This window comes from Rhea americana, unplaced genomic scaffold, assembly GCF_003343005.1.
Source record: "Rhea americana isolate MKP2758 unplaced genomic scaffold, rheAme1 scaffold_296, whole genome shotgun sequence".
Lineage (NCBI taxonomy): Eukaryota > Metazoa > Chordata > Aves > Rheiformes > Rheidae > Rhea > Rhea americana.
In genome coordinates, this window is record NW_028186419.1 from 635,563 (window position 1) to 660,669 (window position 25,107).

The window sequence follows — 25,107 nt, forward strand, 5'->3', positions numbered from 1 at the left end:
TGCCACCTGGCTTAATTATTAACATTTACTGTTATAAGAACTGCTGTAAACAGTAGAGCATCATGAGATCTAGCTAGCCCCATGAAGGAAGGTGTTTCTGAAAYGGCAGGAAAAGACCTATTTTGGATAACTCATTGCAAAGGAGCATGTAGATAGGTGGGAAAAGCCACTCTGCCTTAAATTCTTCCTCACAAATCATTATGGAGTGAAGAAACAGCAGTGCTAGGTCAGACCAAAAACCCACCTGTCCCATTAACCTGCCACTGGCAGTGGCCAAAACCTGGTGTCTAAAGACAGAGAATAGGGTGAACAGTTAGCGCTGCCTCCTCTGAAAACTCCCAGCCTTCACCTATCTGTTCAAATTAGGAAGTTGCTTGGTTGGGCACAGTTTTTATGTAGTTATTAACTCCCTGTAAACTTCTCATCCATGAACCTTTCCAGATTTCCTGTGCCCCCAGTATCCCATGGCAAGGAGTTTGGCAGCCTGACTGCTCTGCACAGGCAGCCTGACTGAGAACGAGTGCAAGTGCAATAGGCAGGACTGCTGAGTGTCTGTGTACTGATATGTTTATCAATTTTTTTTTCTTAAAGCCAAGCTTTTGAAGCCTGAAGCTAGTATGTAGTTTTAAATTGAAAGCTACCTCCTTGGCCCCAGTCTAACCCTGTGTTAATGGGCTGGGAGATTGAGGAATCTCCCCTTCTTACTATTTGCTCCTAAGCAAAGAAAAAGCTATGGAGCTAGAAAAAAAAAAAAAAAAAAAAAAAAAAAACTTAATTGAATGCTGCTCCTGTAGCTACAGCTAATCATGCAGCAAGGGCCTGCTTCCTCTAGATGCCTGGTGCATCTGCTCAGTGTGCCACTGCTTCCTGGAGGACACCGAAGCTTTCCTGGAGTCCTACACCATGCTCAGGTAAAGACCAGCAGAAGAGAGCAATCAGTCCTACCAGCAGTTTGGAAAGAGTCTGCCCAGCACCTCCTGAACTGACCTTCAGTCCCCTCCTAACATTCAGGCGTAAGAGACCTACAAAGAAAGGAAAGCAGGTCTTTAAYTTAATTACCCAATTAGCTTTTGGTAATTATTTAATTGATGCACTCTTTTTATTTCTTACTCCTCCTATTTTCTTAACAGATTAGCAYCCACCTAACAAAACTTGCTGCAAGTTAAGCAATCAAAACCTTGCAAGAACAAAACCTGGAGCAAACAAAGGCGGTGGTCAGCACAGGTGTCAGTCCTGGCAGCTCATTACCGCTGCTGTTCATTAGTAACCTGAGACAGAACAGGCAATGTGGCTGTGGGAACTGCAGTCCCCCACTGCTCGAACCGGCTGCCAGGGAGAGGCACTCTGCAGCAGGCCAGAAATTGCTTCAGCACAGTCCAACTTCACTGCCTTTGGCCRGCTGAAACGATGGGGACCAAAGCTGTGCGGACCTGCCTCAGCAACCCAAAGGACAAGCCGGACAAGCTGGGGGAAGCTCTGGGTGCCCCTGGCAGTGCCTGGCAGCTGCAAGACAGAGGCAAGTCTTTCTCTGCAAAGATGAACAGCAATAGAAATTGTTTGACAGAGCACTGTATGAAGGCTTATGGACCAGCGACACTAGATGTGTCACTAGATCACACCCCCTGCAAGATAACCCAGCTCTTCCCTCTCGCTCTGCTTTCCCTGTAAGATCAGGGAGGATTCGCAGAGCGCTCTAGTCCCCAAAGCGTCCCTGTGGATTCCTTAGAAACTCCCTTTCTTTGCACTGCCTGTGAGAGAAGGAGCTGTCATCTAGCACTGTTCTATGACACAATGAGATCTGTTAATTATCTTAAGCTAACTCCAGGCACTCTAAAATTGAACATGTAGATAGTAATCAGYGCAGGGATCAACACTACTTTGCAAGCTGGCCATAAGCCTAACTGAAGACCCAGGAGAGAAATCTAAGGAACAATCTTTGTAATGCATATAGCACAACGGCTGGCTATACCGGTGACAGCAAGGGGATCACACCTGAATAGCCAAGCAGAATGGCTAGCTTATGTCTAAGATGCAAACTTAATCACACACCTTTAAACTACCATAGGATTTTTTTAATCTATGATGATAATGTGACTATTCAGCAATAATACCTGCAATGCCATCTAATTTTTATGCTACAGCCATAACTTTAAAAAAAAAAACAAACCCACAGGGAATAAAGGATACCTTTTTTTTTTTAATTTTAAATGTTACAGGCAAGAAACTTTTTTAAGCAACCAACTTATGACACTTCASAAGAAGAAATTTCTTATCTAAAACTTCATACCAGCCAGAAAGGGAATGCATTGAGGAGGGAGGGAGTAGCCAGACTGGAGGATTGTTTCCTCTGACCAGTGGGAGACAGCAATGGGCCCAGACTGCTGATTTTATGTAGGGGTGAGGGCTGCTTTTTTCTTTTTTCTTTTTCTTTTTTTTTTTTTAAGCTGTAAARCAGAGGGTTCCCTGATGTCGACAGGGATCTTTCCCTCTCCCCTCCCCTTTTGCATTTTTAGATGGTACCTGAAATGCTGCATCCATGCTGTCATGCAGACAGTGCTGACCTGCATGTTCTGCAGCTGGGTCTCYGCCTTCCTGGCTGCTTTCTGAATGCTGTTAACTGTTTTCCCGCAGGCTCGCAGCTGTCTGTCGGAGTTCAGTCTTCCGCTTTGTGCTGTCCCAGCAAAGGAGACTGGTACAAGATCCTTTGTCAGGTAAGGTCCTTGCTGCTCTGGAATACCCTTCAACATGGGACAAAATTGGATATCCTACCTTCAGCGGTACTGGACTCCTCTGCAGGCAGGAGGATAGAATCTAGGAGTGTCGATGCCCTTTGGGAAAGGATATTAAATGAATCAGCAACACAATATCATGTTTGCGCTGTTCCTAGTGGCTGAGGGCAGGCAGGACCTGCACCTGGGCACATCTGCTGCTCCTAGGCACCTGCTGCAGCAYTGCACAGGGGGGTGTTCTAGCTGTATGGCCTTCTTACAAATGAAACAGTAAGGCTGAACAGTTAGAGGAACACTTCTGTCCCGTGCTAACCTCTCCCTCTGAGTCACAGCTTAATCTTCTCTGTTTGACTTTCTCTGGAGTTGGATACATCAGCACAATCACTCTTGTATCTTCTGAAGTTCAAATTTTCTTGGCCTCCTGCAACCTTGGTCCAAAAGCTTTTCAGACTTCTACCAGAAATTAAACGTAATTCTGCATAAGCAGCAGTGAGGTATATAGCTTGCATATATAAATGTACAATAGTAYCACTGTTGTGCCTCCTAGTGCCAAGTGATCCTGAGACATGAGTTACATGCTCTTAGCTGCAAGCAAAGGCACAGGTTAGATGACAATGAATTATCCTATTGTAGCGCCTGCAGGACGGAGGTTACGCTGCTAAGTCTTACCCTGCAYGCAGTACACATGGCAAAGCTCTGCGAGCAGATCTGGAACACAGGCAAGTGGTAACGCTTCAGTTCATTAGCTGGCACCTCAGAGCCCAAAGGCCATAGTGGTAGCGGGGTGTGTGTGTGTGGGGGGGTGTCTCATCCATTTTAACAGGAATTTTGCCTTCAGGACAAATGGACTCATGCAAGTGCTGTTAACTCACTTTAATGGACAAAAATCTAAGGATTGAGATGTGGCAAGCAGCCACTTTAAATACACTTCACTGAACAGAACCTACCTTAGACTCTGACTGAGAGGAAATAAATGCCAGCATATCCAGTAACAGAAGTATGAGGACTGATCTAGAAAAGGGGAGAGTAAGGACAAAAGCTGTGGTTCATCTGACAAGGTCAGCAAATCACTTCTGGTCCATTAAAAATTGCAGCCCAATAAAAACTGAAATAACCATCAACCTTGAGCTTAGGCACCAAAATAAATCTAAGTTAGTATATTAGCTCTTCTCCTATAACCTTTGTCATAGGAGAAGGAAGATTTGATTCTCAGAGGGGGATTTCCAAGATGCCTTCTGCTAGTTTTCCGGTGCCTGTAACTGAAACACGGTAAAACCCTGCATTTCACAAGTCAAAAACTTCTAGGAGTAACAGTTCTGTGCTTGAGGGATATCTGCGGGTGAGTTGCTGAAGAATCAAGGAGAATACTGTACTTTATCACCTTCTTCTACCTTCTCTGGTACAATCATGTTTTCAGTGCTCAGAAGGGATGTCCAGAATAATCAGCTCTTCTATTAGTAACCCTTCTTAACATGCCCCGTATTTAACACTGTCTAGCTTTACTTTACGTACCTTGAGGCACGATGTGACTACAAGACAACGAGGGGGCCTCCAGTGAATGCAGCTAGTGAGCTGTGGCTGAAGTCAGGGCGATCCTTTGCCTTGCTCACAAATGCTTCTRTTTCTGCTACCACTGAGAGAACAGCACAGCTGCCAGTGATTTTTAGTGGCTTTGGCATGCAGTTTGGGGGGAGGGAAATACTGGTTTGTGTGATGCGGTTCTTCTGAGATGGACTTGCTTACTTGCTCTCAGATGTACCTCTCCACCTTAAAGAACAATTAGGCAAATCCTGTTTCTAAGAAATAAGCTGAGTTAGACTCCCCAGAAAAAGAAAACAAAGGACAAGCAACAAATGSCTGTAATACTTAAAGAAAAGTTCCCCAAAGAGCAAAACTTCTGTTTTGTTCCTTGTACACTGCTGTTTCCATCACAATCAGATGGCAAGACATTTTTTGTCTCTGCTTCTTGATCTGAGCCCATTACTTCACTTCTAATTGCAAATGCAAAGGAATAAAATCTTGCTTCCAAAAATAAATCAGTGAGATATGTAACATGCTCATAAATTAGCACTTTAGAAAAAAAGTACATTGTGTGCTGAACATCTCACTTTCAATGTCCTTGGCATTGCCCAAGAGCTGTTTAAAAAAAAAAAAAAAAGGCATTCTTGCCACTCTGTCTTGCAAGTCCTCTAGAGGAGCACTAACTTTCTACCTTTGTCAGTTTAACAACCTATATGCAGGGAGGTAGTAATTGCAAATCCACTAATAAGTAAATAGGAAGTCTGTAAAATGATTGACAACTATGGCAGTGGGAAAGCAGGAAAAACATTTTCTGCAGAAAGTTCAGAGCATACTGAAAAACTAGCAGAATTCATGCTGTTTACTTGCATTTTTCCTCCCTATGTCTGTCATGATTAATTAGTTTCATGTCCTGTGGGTAATATCATGGTAATTAAATATTAGAAACCACGGGGAAAAGTGTCAAGATTATATATAACTTTTTTTCTTTGCTATGCAGTTCAATGGTAAGTTACAAGCACCCACCTTTTCCCATCCCAATCCTATACAAACATTATAGGATCTTCTTGTGACGTTCCCAAGCACAAATCCTACTGAGCCAGGCACCTGAGTTCAGTATATTCAATGGCTGATACCACAACTGCTGGAAAAATAACACTAGAAATAGAGGTAACTAATGCAGAACTTGKAAGTTCTTCAAAAAACTGGGAGACRCTTTGTAACTAAACAATTTTATTGACTTTTTTTTCCAAAATAAAAAACACAAAATAACCACCAAGATTAAAGGCCATAGACAGCATTAACCAAATGAACCAGCCACTTGGTTATAGTAGCTGATAWCTAGTACAACTGGATATTATTGCATATACCTCAGTTTCATTTATATATCCTTTACAGTTTGGCAAGATTACAATCATACAGTAGCTTTGGTTGTGTAAAACCTAGTAGCAACACTTATTTAAAATGTGCCTGTTCAACATTTTATGACAGTWATTCCATCTTAGTCTTGACATGCTCTCTCTCATTCTTTCCTTCCTTCCACAATTTACATTACCACTGACCAAGGATTAAGGAGACTGTATTTGCAACCATTGTTTATAGCCCTTCTTTATCACCGTACGGTGATGAATCTTATAGAGGAAGGAACCTGTCACTAGCTTTCCGTATAGAAGTCTGTAGAGCAGCATTTTTCTTCCCATGCTGGGCAACTTCTRCCACTCTGTGGTAGTATCTGCTGTGAACTAGCTCTGTTCAGAACTCAGATACGTAGAGGTTTATATGGCTTTCAGTCCAAAGCCTTAGTGACCTGTGCCTCACCTACAGTACTGGGGTTTGACTGTACTGCCTTGCCTTTGAATACAGAAAAGAGAAAACAATACAAACTGCTTTTCACATTGGTATGCTGAGCTGCCAGCACAGAACAACATTAACAAACCTAATACAAAACACTACTTTCTGTTAAAGAATTGTGCCTGAGACACTGTACAGGATTGCATGTATATGTTCTACAGTATATTTATTTCCTTTTTGGTCTTTTAAATACTCTCTCATCCTTATGTATTATAGTGTAACACTGCAACATAAGAGTAATGGTTGATTTAAAAAATCATAAACATACAGGATACTGAAAAAACACTGGAGGCTTTGTTTTTCTTGCACCACTTCTGCAGAATTCTTCCCCCCACTCCTCCACCCTGTTTGCCCCTACCTGGGAATATCTATCTCCAGAGGGAATACACAATCTACTTAAACATAATCTAACACGTCTGAATTCTATCTGGGAGAAGGTACCAAACAATTTGGATCAAACCGAAGTGATCTGGTATGTGAAGATCCCTCTCCATTTACAAAAAGCTACAACACTAAATAGCTCCTACTTGTTTTTGCAGCCCTTTCATTTGCTTCCACTGAAGSAAAAAGGAATTCTGCATGAGGAATGGCTGCATGGTTAGGATCCCAATGGAMCAAGGTAACTGCCACACAGTAATTCAAACACAGGCAGTGTAACTGCTTTTTATATTCAGGTCCGTACCTGTATAAGGATATAAATTAATAAGCCCTTCTAAATGATTTTAGAATTATCCTCTTTAATCTAGACACTTAAAACCTCTGAATACTTAAAATCACTAGATTTCACATGGCCCACATAGTTGTAATTATTTGCACTTACATGGCAAATATTAGAAATACATTTGCCTCTAGTTGAACAGGTAATTATCCTGACTACTAYTCAGGTGAACAAAGATCAAGCACTCTATATCTTGCAGTTATTGGATCTTATTATAACCCTTTACTTTAGAGAGGAGAAATAACCACATAATTATATTACAAATGCACAGTACTTGGTTTAAGAAAACCCTTATACTAGCCAACTAGATTTTTTCCTAAGATGATCTTTTTATGGGATATTCTGAAGGTGGTCCCTCATGACTGAGGATTCTCTCTATTTCACTGTACTCACATAGGAAAAATAGTTAAAATCTAATTACAAAGCTGCTACATGGTTATTTYGTGATCTGTAAAATAAAATCAAATCCAGAATTTTATTTAAACAAAATATACCAGATAGTATAAAAATATTTCCCARTTGGAGTTTGCAACATTAATGTTGGGTTTTTTTTGTATAAAAAGAAATGTAATAATGGTAGACWTTTATCTGCTTACTAGCCAAAAATATACATATGACTTCAAGGAGCTGTTCCAGGCTCACTTTGAGTGAGCTTGTGCTTTTGACCATAGCAATAATAAATGCACACATGTGGAACAAAGTTGGTGCCTGAAAACCTGAACTACATCTTATTTCTAATGATAAGACTAATTTCTGAGGTTGGCTACAGATTTCCACCTGTTTGCTTTGCTCAGGCAACTACAGCAGAGGAATTCCAGAAGCACCACTTCCGCTTTGAATGGTGTTTATTCAGTGCAACATCTTCTTTTTCTCTTTCTTTTTTAACTCGCTGGTAGTGATCTTCTTCCTTTAAGTACCACACAGGTGGCCAGCGATGCCTCTCAAAGTATTCTTGATTATCTGAGTCAAAAGAAACAAGCAAAAGCCCCCAAACAAACTAGTAAGATACACAAATTGCATCTTGATTATCTACAGAAAGCTGTGCAAGATCTCTACTAGTGAATCGTTTATCCAGGCCCTGTGTCAGTTCACTCCTCTGAGATTCCTCCAGTTTCCTGCTCTGCCTGTCTCAAGCAGTGGAAAGACTTTGAAAGCAGCAGTACCCAAGAAGCCTCAGTCCACCACAGAAGGATACAAAAGCAAAAAAAAAAAGCAAGCCCCTGGCAGAGTGGGTTTTTCAGGACGGAGCCTGCAAACAGCTCCATTGCTTTTATCATCCCTGAAACAGGTGGAGAACATAATGCTTGCCCAGGAATCAGGCTAACGACATGGGCTTTTCTTTACAGATTGGAAGAATGTTACACAGGAGAGGAAGAGCAGAGGCTCAGTCGCACAGCTACCTGAGCTCACCTTGGTGTCTTCGGGCTTAATGTACTGAGCGGGCAGAAAGAAGGGGAAATCTTAGGAGAACTGGGGAACAGTTGCCCATACCTGAAGATTTTGCTTTGATTTCCTTGCGGAATTTGGAGCAAACGCTGTTGTAATTGGTACAGATGTAGTGCAAGCACCAAGCTGCCAGCTGGTTAGCATTGTGAAACTGCAAAGAAAAACAAGCAGCTTGTACCGTTTCCTGAAGTTATCGTTCATTTTGCAGTCCCAATTAACCACCAGAGCAGTCCCTAAGGGGTTGTATCCAGCAGTGTTCTCCCAAGCACACAAGGGAGCTTCTGAGAGCAGTTATACACCCTCTCCATCACTAAAAACCCTACTCTGAAGTACCTCTCTGAAAGACTGTTCACGGAAAGAATTAAAGTATTGCTGAAAGCTCAATACAAAACCTTCTGCAAGTTTCTGATGGTTGTAAGGAAACACAGCTATAATGCAAGTCAGATTTTCAGAGCACGTGTATCTGTTTTGGCTTTCTGATTGTCTGCTATGATCTTCTCAGGTTATAAACACATCATCCTGTAGTAGGTACAGAGCACAGAGGATATCCTAACTGAATTTAAACATGTTACTTCTGTCTCCAACCAAAGAAAAAAMCCCTTATAAATTCCAAATTAAGTAAAACAAACTGTCTTTTCTTGGAACAGGTTAAGTCCTGGTTTTATAACAGCATTGTAAGYATTGCACAGAGAGGCACTTGAAAGCAGCTGAAGGAAATCTTGCATAGGGGCCAACTTGTGCTGTTTTTCAGCATTGCTTAAACTCTGGGCTTCAAGACAAGCCAGAGCCAGACTCTTCGTTAGTGTGAAATCAAGAATAATTCAATGTATAAAATATTTTAGCTTGTACTACTGTACTTGGGAGACTACTGTAGCATTCCTTTGGGGGGGGGGGRGGGGGAAAGAGATGTGCAGTTTAACTGAGCTGTGAGCTCCCTCTTTTTGTAGTTTCTGGGACTCAAGCAGATGTTTGAGACTGTGTTTGACCATAAAGTAGTAGGATGTGCTCTCAATCCAATTATCAGAGGACTGGCTTTAAGTCTAAGAATATAAAGAATTTTGCCCATGCAATATAGGTCTAAGAATATCTACAAGAATTTAAATGGAGAGGAACCCAAGGATCAGTTATATTACAAAGCTGAAAAGGTTTCTTACATTATATTTCATTTTAAAACACAGCTATGAGAACTTACAGCTTGGAAGCACCACAATCAAGAAAAATTAAAATATGCAGTTGAAAGACAGCCCCTCTCCCCTAGCTTCTTTAGACAGAGGTTTTTATCTTTCAACTAATGTAGACAAGGTAAATCTCCTTTACATAAGAAGATAAAACTAAGTCTTATTGTCAAAAGTTTTATTGTTTCATTTTACTGTCAAAATGAAAGACTTTGAGCCACTTACTTAGATGTAATACTCAAAACCATTAAGGTACTGAAAAATAATGCAGATGGCCAGAATATCTTTTAAAAAAGACAGTCCACACTGACCTGGGCCAATTCCAAATAGGATAGTACTTCTCCATCTATTGCAATGCCGCTCATGGAGGCTTTTGTCAGCTCTTGTACTGCGTGCTGTTCTGTTAGATGAGAAAACTAATCATTCACATGGGAAACAGTCACATGTCAAGGTCATACCACCTACCAGAAATATGCATTCAGTGAACAAGGCACCAAAGGAGCTATGTTTTCCCTCCCTCTAGTGCAGATTCACCCGGAATAGTCCAAGCAACTTCAGACTRAGGGAAAGCAGACGAAGTCAAAAATCTGGCTTTTATGGTTATGGTTAGAGATTCTCCATCACTGGCACAACTGTCTTACTCCAGTGGGGCTGGAACTGCTGAGATGAGGCTCTGCTCCTTTGCCTCTTTCCAGACAATTTGCACACAATTCCTATTTCTGCTTAGAGAAAGCAAGCCTGCAATTAATAACCACTAACAGAAGGACAAAGTCTGGCAACCACCAGTCTCTTTCTGACAGAATGGTTGGCTGTGATATTCGCTACAAATTACAAATACGGACCACTTGTCTCATTTGGATATTACAAAATCAACAGACAAGTCTTTAGGCAACAGTGCACTTGCCACTGTGTTGGGGATATATTCGTGAGTACACATATGACACTGAAATAGAAAAGTTCACTTCAGGCATTTTAGATCAGTTGTTCCTAGGAGTTCCTACTGAAGACTGCARTCAGCTCCTCACAAAAGTCACTTGCTGAATGTTCAAGAGTTTCCTTAACCCTTTCCTACAGGCATAAACATCTTAGGGGTTGGAGTAATTGCTGAGTAAAACTGCCGGCTGATTTGATCCTRCTGGGTCCACCTGTTGGCAGTAGCCTTTGGATTCAAAATATTTCATCAAAAATAAATGAAATGAAATACTCTTAATAGTAAGTGTATGTTTATGCTGCAACTACTGAAAAGAATAATCATATAAGGCTCCCAATAAAACATTGTCATAAAATCAGGCAGTAAAAGACTTGGTCTGCCAGAACCAGTGAAGATAAGCTACACAGTCCTGACACGCAACTAAAGGAGAGTTAGGATTTGCTACATGATTAAAATTTGCCTGAATTTTGTCCCACAACTATATGCAACTTTGTTTTGTCTGTCTCTCTCCGTTTCAACTCTGTTTTGGCCTTGGCAATCTCCTCAAAACAATGCCAAGCTACCTAAACAGATAGAAAAAGATCCCCCCCCCCGCCACCCAGCACCACCACCCACAGTTTTGCGGTGTGCACTGATTTAATTTTCAAACTGAGCAGYACTCTATCAGTCATTTTTGTCTAAATAAGTGGTAAAAACAAAAGGTTTTCTTTCTGAGTTGAGGAATAAATCCCCATATATATATATATACACACCAACTCTTGTCTGGGTGGGTGGTGAAAAAGAGATCCATGCAACATTTCTACAAACACAAAATCAGATCAGTTTTGAACTGGCTCAGTTCCWCTCTTTGAATAGAAATGTGTAACGGATCACCTCACTCTATGTAAAGGAAAGCCTGGGAGCTTAGTAAATTAGTAAAAACAGAAYGGACGTTACAAAGTACAGACGATGCTGAAAAGAAAATTTATTCTGCTTTAGCCCAAGACTAAGAAAGGCAAGAGAAAAACGAATACATTTTTTCAAGTGAAAATATCAACTTGTATTACAATTTGCCTTGCAGAAGGAAAACATTTATTTTCCTTGACATGTGGAAAAACTCCTGTGCTCCAAGACCATTAAGACATGTTCCAGCCACTGCAGAAGACATGCATTGGACAAGGCCACAAATCCTTACCTGCTAGTGCGACCAGGTGAGGAAGGCAAAACCTGTTTGCCAATGCAATTAACTCAAGTGTGTCCAGTTCCTGACTGCAGGAGAGTTGTTTGGTATACAGGTAATCCAAAACTGCTTGCATGGAAGTCGTGTTTATGTTGGGAAGAACTACCTGGAAAAGACATTAAAAAGAAATAGTCTGTAGTAATTGAGCCCTTCCCATACAGAGGTCACATTTCACATCTGTCACTTTGCTGGACTTTGTTTTTCTCACCAAGTTATTTTAGAAATGAAAAATTTCCTCAAAAAACAAAACAAAACAAACAAAAAAAAAAAAAAATCAAGAAGCTGCCAATAGGAAAGCATACTTCCAGAGTCAGATCCTTTGCTGAAACAGGTAACTCTGCCAAGTTAATGGAAATGGACTTCCATCCAGTACTGAATCTGTTCAACACTTTCTAGCCTGCAAATGGATAGTTTTGTGGGACACGTAACAGCCACTGAGTACTTCCCATGCCAAACTATCCTTGGTCTGAATCCAACCCTCAGCAGAATTGTTGAGGAATGCAAGCTATCTGCTCCTGTCGAGGGACACTCTGGAGATTTTGATATAACAGAAACCAAAGGATAACCAAAACCCAACCTCCCTCTATTTAAAAATAATAAAARAAAAAAGTTACCCAAGGTAGATGGTTAGGATGGGACTGAGAACCGAAGAAATGATGTAAAGAAAATGTAAACCTCACACCTCACCTTTCCTGCCACACACACGTAATTACTACAAGCACTGTGTAATCAAACTACCAAAACTTTGGGACGAAGGCTATCTTATTTCTCACCAGCACAAACCTAACTCCGTTTCACTGCAGGGAAGGCTAGAAGAAAAAGGAGGAGAATTAAACAACTAATTCTAGCCTATCACCACAGTATCTCAGCTACCGTTTGCATAGATGATCACACTCTCCTCCAAGGAACTGGGTAAAATCGGTTCTTGTGGCGCTCTAGTTTGCGGCAGGAAAGTTCGCTTCAAGTACCCAAGCTAGCCGCTCATACTCAGCAGTTTATAACATACGCCCCTATAACCTGAGAGTTGCTGGCACTGAAGAATTGCACCGTGGTATTTGGAAGAATTTGTAGTAAGGAAATTGGCATAAAAAACAACAAAAAACACCCCCAAAACCCCACTCATAATTGTGAAGAGAAATTGTATGTACATGCAATTAATCTGACTGCCTGGGAGCAGTCAGCATGTATTTCCAACTAGAAGAGGGCTAATCCTTGTTCTCATGTAGTTGGTAGTTAACTTTGGGAGCTTGTGGATTTTTCTTTCAGCTCTGCCTGGATAGTTGCAATTCAAACTCAGACCTCATAGTGCTAACGCACAAACCTCTAATGCATATCAGACACTGTGGGAAACCGCTCATTTCTCCAAGGAAGGGGGGCTAGTTGTAAAATTCATTAATTATTATATTTTTTAATGCAGGGAACAGTAAGTATTCGGTAAATAAGTTAATAAAATGTTGTATCCCAGAAAGAAATAGTAGTAAGTAAAGAGTTAATGGTCAGTCAAAAGGAAACGCATTAAATTCTACTTGTATTTCTAAATTTCCAAATTCATTATTGAATGTTTTAAACTCTAGAAAATGGAAGCCAAGTACTTTAAATTGCAAAGATGAGCTAAGACTGTTAAGTTTATCATAAAAAAAAAAAAAAGAGAGAGAGAGACTGGCAGAAAATGAATGTATATTCTTCATTGCCAAGTGTTGCTCACTACAGTCAAACTATCTATTTTTAATGAACCACTTGCTAAGCATGCCTCTGGGGAAGGAATTATGTTTACAACTGTACTAGAAGAAACAAGAAAAACTTAAGTATAAAACAATCTTCCAGAATATTAAATACTAAAAGCTGAGCTCTTCATAGGAATAAGATCCATTACTACCAGAAGGAACAAGAAAAATCAAAGCAAAAAAGCAAACTCTGTATACGGGTAAGACACAGGAAAAAAATACTAGTAGAATGTTTAAAATTTGAAAAAGAAATTCTGAAGGCACCTGAAAATACAAAGCTTCTGCTGCAAACTTAACTCAAAGCACTGAGATCTTTACACCGTGCCTTATACTTGCCTTATGCAAAGGGGAAAGCTGACRCACTTGAGTTTCCTCTCAACTGTGCTTGGTTTTCTACTCATGTACTGAAAAGCCAGCCCCATTTTCTAGTTTAATTCTCCACGTTCTTTAGCTTTTCTTTTCTCTCTTCTTTAATACTTTCATCCACTTCCTCTGCTCCAGATGTTCTCATTGTAATGGTTCTGCTTGTACAATATATATTCACACAACAAAAGAAATTCACAACTTCTGTTTTTCCCTTATTTCATTTTTTGAAGAATTTCAATTTTCAAAACCCTGCTCTGGCACCAGAAGCAAGGCATCTCATGCCCTGCAGAAAATACGCTATGCTCTTGGCATCCTAAATTCAGTGCCTTAAGAAGAAAAGTATCCTGGTCTTTAAGGGAAGAATAAAGAACCATTCCAGAGGTTTCTGCAGATCTTCAAATAGCTACAGAGTAAGGCCTCCATCTGCCCAAATCCATAAGATGTTATGAGCAAAATAGACAAAAATGAATAAATACCTCACTGTTTGAGCTTTCAATAAATGATCCTCCGAACATAGCAGACATCCATTCACAGCTACAGATCAGCAGAGGCTTGTGGGCATTTATGGTTCCATCATCCAATTTAAATGTCACATCTGCCATGGAAACAAAGAAACAAGCACAGCTGCAAATCTGGGTATAAAGTGAAACTGTGTCTCAAGAAGGTACTTTTCACTTGCACTTTCCTTAAGGGAAGGACTTTTTCACTTTTTTCCACCCAGAGATAACTCTAGGATTTTATATTGGTAAATGAAAAGCAATCTTAAAAGGCTCATTTGAAAGGGAGATGCTGGATTTTCAGCACTTTGGAAAATTAGGTCACTTATTTAAAAGCTTCTGTATAGATTTTGAGAAATTAAACTCTAGACTCCTAACTTGAAAAGACCAGCCCCAAGTACTGCTATAACTTTGGGTTTATCTCTCCTCTCAGAACAATGTAAACTGACATAGTTTTTCAAGTTCATGAAGAGATAATAACATGAATAAAAGGATAATTAGGATTTTTCCAGTAAAAGTGTGTATTTACTCACCCGAAAATGTCCCTTTACAAAGGCACTCTTTTATCCGATTAGCTTTTCTGACATGAAATGCTTTAGTAATCTCTTGATTCATGAAGGCTTCTTTATTCATAATATTTTCCACCATCATTCGCAAGTCAAATACTTCCAAGATTTCAGCAATCTGAGCTAATCTTGTGAGATCTTTCTCATTTTCATCCAGTTGCCCCGTGTATAAAAACTGCAAAACAGTTTTAAAAGGTCCAGCCTGCACAGATGAATCCATTCTTACCACAGTTACAAGACATGTCCTATTTGAGACAGGGTTCACTTGCATTTCCTTGTGCATACTAACAAACCCTTTACCCCAGGATGAAAGAGATCTTACTGCAGAATTAGTTTCACCAGCTTCAGGTTCGAGCGTGTTTAGAGAGTCATCACTTTCTGGTGCTAGAAGTTTGACATCTGCAGATTTTAAGGATATCTCATCACTGTCATCATTTGTCTCAAGATGACATGTCAGAGCATCCCTATTTGTACTTTCTTTATTACACTTTGTTTCATCCAAGTCTGGACTTCCCTCACATTCCATTAAAAAAAGGTCATAAAACTTGGAGGAGGAGGTAGCTAGGTAAATCTTGTGAGCAAAAACATAGTTCTGCTCCTGGAGAACAAATAAAACATCTGCACACAGCGGGCTCTCCAGTAAATATCCAGCTTCATTCATTCTTGATATGGGACACTCTGGAATTTTGATAACGGGAGGAGGTGCTTTCGGAGGTAGGAATGGAGCTTGAAGGAGAGGTTTCTGGACCTTCTTCAAATGTGATTTCCAGAACTGCAGGTGTCTTCTGGAGATCAGGGCAGCTCTAATTGCATTATCAAAAACATCTTTAATTCCAAACTGGTCAAATACACTGGTTTCATAATATGGTATCCCAAGCTCCTTGGCAACCTCTCTGCCTCTTTCTGGTGGCAAAATGTCTCCTCTTTTTATAGGCCTAGGGTTGAATAAAAACAAATCCCCTTACAAACAATGGTCATCACAAAGTTACTCCAAAAGCACAGAATTCAACAAAACATTTCAGCACCAATTTCTGAGATAATTCAAATATATTCAATTCTGATATAATTCATATTAATATGAAATACAAAATCAAGCTCACAGAGCCCTCTGAATATCTACAGCCACTATATGAGAGGGTTTTACAATAGCATATAGTTGCGATCGTTTAAGCTTGGTGGCATCTTTGTAATGTAACAATCTTACTCAAGATAAGTAGAACTCACTTCCAGAAAATGAAGCAAACCTTTTCCCTGTTAAAGGGAAACGGACAGTAAGCAAAATTGATAGAATGCTCAAGAACTCTCATTATTAAAAAACAGCTCCCAAAATTCCTTTTTACTGAGATACTGTATCAGTGTCTTTGTATCCACCCTTTAAACTCAAGTGGGCACTCTCATAGCCAGAGAAATGCCACAAATATAGCTAAGTATGAAATGAGAACTATTTTAAGCTTATGCTTTTTAAAGAAAATAATAGCAGTCTATGACTAAAACTGTAACTGAACACACTTGGAGATGGGCCCATCCTGGCTGCAGAAGCAGTATGTGGAAACTTGTGAACTTCCAGAGCAGCTCTAGCGCAGGATGTGGGGTAAAAAAAAAAAAACAAAAAACAAAAAACAAAAAACAAAAAACAAAAAAAGTCTGGGCCGGGATCGAGCTTCCAGACAAAAGTCCATCTCGCCAGAAGACACGCTCCCAGCAGTGCGTTTGGTGAGCGTACCGTATTGGGCAGACAAAATCTGGCCCAGACTTAACACACTCCAGACAGCAGCTTTCTTTTGTTGCCAGTGAATAATCATTTCAGGTTGCAGAAGTCTGTGCTAGAGATGCAGAGGTCAAATGTTATGAATGGTGAAGTCTGAAAGGAGGCTTAGGGAGAAGAATTCTGAGTTTTAAAGCATCCATTTCCTTTTAAAGAATCAACCAGAAAGCTCACCCCACCCACACAAAGAAAAAAATCTGTTTAATAAGTTTTAAAATTCACCTATGAAAATATTTTGCAAAGTCAAGAATTTGAAATCAAGGCAATGCATACTGTTCTAAGAGCCCATGAAATATTAATTCAATCCCTTTATGGATATGTGTTACAGCAAAGTTCTTAATTACAAGATCATTGGTATTTTTCCTATGAATCTGGCCTCATTCAATGTGCAAATTCACATAAAAAAAAAAAAAAAAAACTAGAAGTAAGCAGGTAATTAGAGAACAGTTTTGCCCAAATGTATGAATGTTAGTCTTCTGAATCTGGGGAAAACAAAAAACTTTCCAGAAAAGTCTGGCACATCTTTCTTTTAATCTCAGAACCATAAAGATTTAATTTAGAACCACTTGACCTTTTGTTATGATCTAGGATTATGGTTATAAAAGAAGATTCAATTGAGAATTAAAAAACAAAACAAAACACCGTAGCAGAATCTGGCATATAAATAATAACAATTACTAGATGTTTGCATGTGTGTGTTCTCTATCAGAACATGTATATCACATCTTACTATGTCACTACTGCCARGTACCATTTTAGACTATTATAGTCRTGTCCAACCACTCAATAAACTTAAGACCTCGAGTGTGTAAAAACATTGTTCAAAATTTACAGTAAGAAGCTGCACRTACAGACAACAAAATGAAAAAGGAAGAAAGCGCCTATATATTATTTTATAAAAAAGGATACCAGGCAGTATCATTTCTCTTTGAAAAGTACCATACATGAGTAACACGGTGAGATTTCTTAATTCCTATTTTTGTTTAAACTTTACCTTGCCAAAGGCCGTCTGGCTCTGTTAACTGCTTCAAGATCAGCGTAACGGAGATCTAGTTGGCAGCCCACCAGAATGACAGGTGTACGAGGACAGAAGTGCTTGATTTCTTGATACCACATGGTTTTCACATGATTCAGGGAATTAGGATTAGCAATTGAAAAGCACAGAACAACTACATCAGACCTAGAAAGGCAGCACRAAGATAAAAATTAAAAACCAACAGCCATGCTTTCCACTGCAGCTTCACCTACTTTCATCAYTTCAGCTTGAAACTGTTCCACCCTATGCTTTGAAAAATGCACTGAAACCCACATGTCAGAACACACGTTACTCGTGCAAAGGTTTGATAGAAGCTACATGTTTCACCACGAAAGCATGGCAGCACAAAGCCACAAACCTAGGGAGCACCACTGGAGGATGGTCTCCATGCCGAAGGATGATCTCTATGTGTATAAACAAATCACTAGGAAAAGAGTTAGGGCTTGCCATTCTCCACTTCTGCTCCATAGTTATCCRGAAGCTGTTACTGTTCACAAAATAATTCTGCTGACTGGACACCTAAATTCTAATTCGAGGATCATTAGCATTTGGAAATTAGAACAGCACACTTCTGAATTTGTAAAGGGGAAATACCTTTCGCGTACCCTTTCAGATACTAAGGCAGTCTCCTGTGCAAGGAACGTTGCACAGCAATGCTGTCAATGCCTGTAATAAATAACTTGTTAAAATGGCAAATTACTACAGAATTGCTGTAATTTGGTCACAGCAGTGACTACTTTACAATATAAGTCAAAATAAACATCATAATGAAAATAAGGGCAGTGAAGTATAGCACAGGACAGTCAGTTATAATCACAATAGGCATGACAGTATTTGCAGGCTTTTAAAGCTTTTAGGGGAAAAAAAAGTACTTTGCCAAATCAAACTGCTTTGCAGAGCCAAAGTACAGAGAYTAAAGTTGGCAGTACAGCTACCAAACCAACCTAACTCTACCAAAGCTAGCGCCCTAGGGCAGAGAAATGCTTCAGTCTGCCTCAGGGCATTCCTAACTTGGGCCAATTTCACTATTTATGAAGTAGGATGGAATATTACAAAGGAGTTTTCAARCTCTTGGGTCCTTTCAATAAATGCTGAAAGGATTAAACATGTAAAAAACAATCTCAACAGCATACTTTTCTCATGGAAAAAAGTAAAGTTGAATTGAAACTTAGGAAAACTTGAGGGGAAGGGACGTTTTGGGGGCAAGCTATTCCTACAGARTTGTCAGCAGAATAAGATCTGCAATACCATGTCCAGCTAACTTCTATTACTCTTTAATTTAGCCCAAATGTATTGTGTCTGCAGTTTGTGTAACAGATAGAGCAAGAGCAGTGAATCTTAACATTTGCCTTTTAAATAATGAAATATCTCCTCTGTACTGCTGCTTTCTACACTTTAGCGAGGACACAGATCTATCTGAGCAAGACTGCTTCTAAAGATAGCTACATGCAATACAGGTATTGCTGTGAGCCTGAATTTAATGCTCCTGCTCCAAGTTTGTAGCTTATATAAACTGCMACACATCCATCATATTCAGAGACAAAGCCTTTTTAAACAGTAAATGTTACCTGCTAAATGGAAAGGGTAAGTAATCAATGCACTGATCTTGTATACACCTGAGGCAGACATTTTACAAAATCAAACTTACTCTACTCTTTTGTGAGAGTAAAATCTAGACCCCAGTAAAATTTGCTTAGCTCCCAGAAAGGAGAAATCAACGTACAGCTATGATGGAAAATCTGAGTTCCATATACTCTAATCAGGACAACTGTTCTTTAATTCAAGATCCTCAGAACGGCCAGAAAGGCAAATGTCGGCTGTCTGGCAGGCCCCAACTCTAACTAAGCATCTTAGAGAGACAGACTGTCCTGTGCCCTTCAGAAATTAACACCTAACCCAGGGGAGTAATTGCAGTCTCCAGAATCCAACCCTCCTGACTCCACAAGCCAGGAGAGATCACACCTCTCCGAAAACCAAAAGGAATCGGAGCTCAGTGGGAGTTTGCCGGCAGGAGACGACAACGGCTTCCCTGTGGCTCTGTTGCTGGCAGCAGGGGCTGATCCCAAACGTGGGCTCCAGCGACGAGGCCGCGCTGCCTTGTCTCCTTGGCCAGCCCGCCCTGAGCTGCTGCAGGGCGGCCTGTGGCCAGGCGCRAGGCGCAGCCCTTGCCAAGCATCTCACGTCAGATTGTGCTACTGAGCTGCGTGTGGTTCTTGAGCAGCTCATCACATTTGACCTTCCCACTGTGACCATAAAACTGAGCTGTGGATAGGCTGGTTTCTTTACCTCTAATTCATAACGTGTGGCATTACACTAACAGAAAATTTCCATCTTACTGTCTTCCAAATGAAAGGAAGAACAGAATTAAGAGGAAAAAAAAATCATAATTTGCATGTTATTTTACTAAGTTAAAACCTGGACTGCCCTRTAAATAAAGATCCACAGAGTTCTGTGCTGGACAAGGACAAATAAATTGTCCTGTATCGTAATTAGGGGACCAGGGAAATCACTGGGTAGSTACAGAGTTCACACACAGTACCAGCACCAGAGCAGGGTCTATCAGCTCCCAAAATACCTTACCATAATAAATTAAGTTTTCATTCAAGTCACAAGCACGATGTACACTGCTAATACAAACTGGAGACAGTAAAACATGGGGAAGATTAACTGTCTGCAAAGGACTGTCAACATTTGGGAAGAACAGCAGTTTGTAAACTTTAAATAAATACATACATTTTCCTTTAATGTCAAAGGCACATTTACAACTTACCAACCCCGAAATACAAAGTTTGTTTGACTTTTGTTCTTAAAAGCTAGAACCTGTCAGGTTAAAATAAGGCATTAATATCTCCCAAATATTAAAAAAGTTACTTTTACATTCCCTGGGAATATAAAAGGAGAAGATTTAAAAAAATCCAATTTAGTGTCATTTTTATGTGCTTTGGTTACTTGGACAATGAGAAAGGATGAATCAATTTTACTTCTGCTTTCTTCTTTCCCTCTGCAGCAGTATATTAGCAAAAATAAGCTGCTTTTTTTGAAAACACATTTCATAACCATTTACCTATAAAATTCAGGAATGATTCACAGAAACATTTCTATAGACTTGAATACTGAAGACTGCTTTACAACTTCTCCAGCATTGTCTTCCTTACAGTAGCATTCGGTTAAGGCTGGCAACAGGCAAGAAATCCTTTACACACACCTTCGTCAAATACTACTAAAAGCCCATGATTACCCTTACTACACATACTGATACTCAATATTGAAATACCACATGAAATAAAGACAAATCTTAGAAAAAACTCAAAGATAAACAGTAGCTTGGATATTCAACATGGTGTCTTGTAGATTCACTGGAACATGCTGGAAAGGTGTTAGTGTTTATTCTTGCTTCTGCTTTCCATAGGCTTACCAGAAGAAATGATGAATCATCTACTCCACACTTGGAAACATCTGAACACACTTAAGTATCACCTAAAACTCGTAACTTCTGACTTGCTCATGTGTGTGACCACTATACACAGTGGAAAGCTCTGCACCACCGATGTACAAAAACAGGTTTCTTTCTACTCATCGGGGGCTCTAAACAGGGCAGAACACAATGTAGCTGTGCAGGATGTGGCAGATGGAAAAGAGGAACAAATTCTCTCGGTTTTAGGCAGAAAACAGCTACCACTTACATGTGTGTCACCTCCTAGCTAACCAAAACCCTGCACTTGAGCTACAAACTGAAGTGTCCTTCACCCTCAACCTTCCTTTGTCCAGTTCTCTTAGTTTTAAATACTCTCAATAAATTGAAAGAGCCATCTTTTCTCCCAGATTTCTGACAGTGCTTAGTACTAGTGTCTTGGGGACAGAAGGGTCTATTCAGCCTGAGCTCTGTTTCCTAGTCTTGCACTTCTTAGGTGATGGGAAGAAGCCACTGGATTTTATTTATTCATTTAACTGTGTCACCAGGTAACTCAAKCCTAGCATAAGAGCAAATGCTCTCCATAGAGCTGCAGAAATAATTTTTAATGCAAGCATTAATGCAAACATGCATGTCTGAAATCAGCCCAGCTTGGACTCACCACAGTTATGGACTACCTATAGGAAGCTTCTGCAGGCAAAGAATACGTCACGAACGCTCCGCGGTACAAGACACCTACAAACACAGGTATTACCTCAATGCATTCAGCGATACATACCCAAACCTGGGTAAGCAAAACTTCTGRTGGGAATAACCAGCAATTTTTAGACTTCAGAATTGAAAAGAAACCCCCCAAAGAACCGAATCTCTGGCAGGGATCAGCTCATGGTGTATTGCCCTTAGCGTGCAAGCTACGAACTGTATCAGATATACACAGCACAGTCCAAGCTGCTGCAGAAGAGCACACAATGTTGCACAGACAGAGCTGAGACAATGTGAACTCAGGCTCCACCAGTACTAAAGCTACAGGTAACCACTGCAATCAGAAACTCTTGGGGAGGAGCAGTATTATCAAGTCTGTGACATGGCTTTCTCAGGGAGCTGTCACAAGCAACAAGGAAATTAATACCTTCTAAATAAAGCCACTTTAGAGCTTTATTAGAGCCCTCCACTGGTCTGAGGCTGAGATTTTAAGACTCGTTTGTTTCCATTCTATACGCACTTCAGACTTGGTGTAATAAGCTGCACTACACCATATTGCTGATCCCTCTTCTGATAAAGATCTGAGCTGCAAATGACTCAACCTACATTCCTCTTCCCTTATATACTCATTTTAGACAKGCATTCAAAGGAACAGCAATTCCAAATGACACCTAATATCTTCTGTAGCAACTGTGTTTACCAGTTGACTCTCTCACGATCAGAATCAGGAGTTACAAACTTTAGTGGCAGTTGCAGATCAGCTAAGGTGGGCTTGTCTCGTTAAAGAGATGGGCCGCCCTCCGAAATGCAGGCACCACGTTACCTAGAAAGGAGTGTTCCCTCTAGCTCATGATCTACAGGGTGCTGGGAAAAACTGCTGCTTGAAAGAATCGCTCATCATGTGTACAGGGTATCACTTGCCATACACTCAAGGAATAATGCTGCTGTGTTCACAAAGGGGAAGAGAATAAGGCTGTGAGACCACAGAACTGAAAGAGGAGATGTCTCCGACCTGGAAATCGGTGCAGGAGGGGAAGGGAGGGAAAGGAGGAAGACCGAACTCTATGGCCACACTGTCTTCTCGTCTTTCTGGAAGAYGAGTGAAAAGCACATATTTGATTTTCTGAGAGCTTAAACAACACCCAAGAGTCAAATCCTACAGAATGAGTTTAAGGGTAGACAAACTGTAGTTTGGTTGACTACAAGTCTGTTGCACATGTTCATTTAAATCAAACTTAACAAATAGACAGGGGAGGGAAGGGGGGGGACCCAGGGAATTTCTCCTATTAGAATCTTTATTTTTTTCCTATTTCTAGATTTCAGATTTCTCTGGGAAGAAGCAGGGCTGAAGTAAGATAGTCGACGCTTAGCACTTCGTAGAAGCAAACAGTTTGGTACAAACTGTTAGACTGTCTGGATTTTATCAGAACAGCTAATTCTGAGATGTGTATTTATCAATAAAAAGTTATTTTCCCTTTGTTCTTTCTGCCCTCAATTTTTTTCCACACACTTCCCATAATTTTGCAGTGGGCTTCCTTAGAAACACAGCTGAATTTATCCTATTTGAAACAGAATTTGACCAGAACTGTATCTAGGGTTCACCTGCATAGGTCTTCAGCCATCTGAAAGGAACAATCGTGCAGCCAAAGTGCATATACCAGCTCTACAAAGTTCCTAAACACAGCAGGCTCAGGCAATAGAAGACCATCTAGGAATTAAAACCAGAATCTCATTATGACAGAAAAAAATCTTGCTATGTCTCCACACCAATCTGTGTACATTTTGAAAAGAGATGTTCACTCAATTATATAACATTTTTCATGCATGCATCTCAGAGCTGAACAAAAAAAACCCAAAACAAAAAAACAACAACTTGTGCAGACAGCTATAAGCAAGGCTGATAATATGTTTTAAGTGGACTCAGTTTTTAGTAAATGTGGTTGCAGCCATCACATGAAATGAGAAGAAATTCGTAAGTGACTGGTGAGCATAACAAAATGACCTGAACACACAGGACTTATGTGCACGCACTCATAACAGATGAGTGATCAGGAAAACTTAAATGCAGGGGGTGCCTGGCATGGGAGGAACTGAAGGTACCAGGTAAGGCAGGGCAAGACCATGCAGTGCCCTGGACGTGAGCAGGAGAATCAATTAGTTCTATACTTTACCGACAGCAGTGAAGCTTCTTAAGTACTGGTGTAATGTGCGAAACTCAAAATGCCCTGAAATATATTCAGATTTTGTGGTGAGTAGCACATAGATCTATTTCCAAAATTTTTGTAACTTCACTGTTAGTAAGAAACAACAGCAATAAAAAAAAAAAATAAAGCTACCTTTAAGAAAATCATGTATTTCAAGGCTGTTCTTCAAAGTGGAAAGAGTTTTCCTGTATATTCCTTACAAACAATAAATCATTCTTAAATGTATGCAATTTAAAATCTCTTCTGTTTCCTTGGAAGTACCCATGGGATCATGTACAGAGAATGACAAAAAATGGTTTGGTATCACAAAGAATGATTAAAATACCTCATCTTCCATTGCAGAAACCTGTAAGAGCTCTTATTGTACAAATGCCTAGCCAGCAATAGGACTAAAAAGAATGGCAAAGCATATAGTATGGGCAAAACAATTTTATTTTTAACTTAAAGGACTGCAGAAACAGTCTTGGAATTTGGTTCATTTTATAAGAAGTAAAATTTTCCATAACTCTGGTTCAGCATTTACATATGAAAAATACTATTTTATTGCTAAATAGAACTTTACAGCAGAAATAAGCTGCCTGCAAGTTACCTCAGCATGATTCCAGGCCAGTCTAGATTCAGTTAAACTCTCTTTGGAATCAAATATGTTTGCACAATATAGTCATATCCACAATGTCATGTTAGTACATCCATTCTTCCCCCGCAGACAGAGACCTTGACTACTGCATTTCTTATGTAGGAACAAAAATTCTATGATAAATACAATTCTAGAGATAGTTATTTGAGGCTGATGACAGTGAAATATTCCGTATATCACATACAAAAAAAAATCAATGTTTGTAGAAAGGTAGGACAGAAAGCCCAAACACCAAATCAAAGGACAAAGATGTAAACAAAATGAWAGTCAGAAAGAGAAGGCACGGGAAAAACTGGAGTATCTCTGATCAACCTAAGGCAAACACCAAAGCTCACAAGATAWATATGAGCTGACTGCCAGCTCCAGAAAAAGGTAAAATAATGAGAAATAAACTCATAAAATAATGGAAAAAAATCACAAACAGGGAATAAATGAGCTTTTCAAGTCTGTTTCCTGTCAGTAAGTAGGCAGCTTACAGATGAGAGTAACTGTATGCTAGCTCTCTATATAGAACCAACCAACTTTAACCTAAGATACTGGAGAATAATAACTGAAAGAACAAATGAATCCCTTTCTTCTCTCCCATCCTCATCCTCTAAAAAATACCAGGA

The 25,107-nt window shown here is 39.9% G+C and overlaps 1 protein-coding gene across 5 annotated transcripts in view; it reads right to left on the minus strand.

The window, feature by feature from the left end:
* Positions 1 to 5,463: 5,463 nt before the first annotated feature.
* The window catches only part of RHOBTB1 (Rho related BTB domain containing 1), a 56,220-nt gene continuing 36,576 nt past the window's right edge, over positions 5,464 to 25,107 (minus strand). For 4 of the 5 annotated variants that reach the window (XM_085309346.1, XM_085309345.1, XM_085309347.1 and 1 more), the window contains 7 exons: positions 17,500 to 17,685; positions 14,708 to 15,675; positions 14,154 to 14,272; positions 11,543 to 11,693; positions 9,749 to 9,837; positions 8,308 to 8,413; positions 5,464 to 7,776 (listed from right to left, as the gene is read on the minus strand). In XM_085309346.1, the coding sequence (XP_085165472.1) occupies positions 7,607 to 7,776; positions 8,308 to 8,413; positions 9,749 to 9,837; positions 11,543 to 11,693; positions 14,154 to 14,272; positions 14,708 to 15,675; positions 17,500 to 17,685 (1,789 nt within the window). In that variant the 3' untranslated portion in view covers positions 5,464 to 7,606. Of the gene's footprint in view, positions 7,777 to 8,307; positions 8,414 to 9,748; positions 9,838 to 11,542; positions 11,694 to 14,153; positions 14,273 to 14,707; positions 15,676 to 17,499; positions 17,686 to 23,257; positions 23,303 to 25,107 lie in introns of those variants that run through there. The other variant, XM_085309349.1, reaches the window with a different exon arrangement.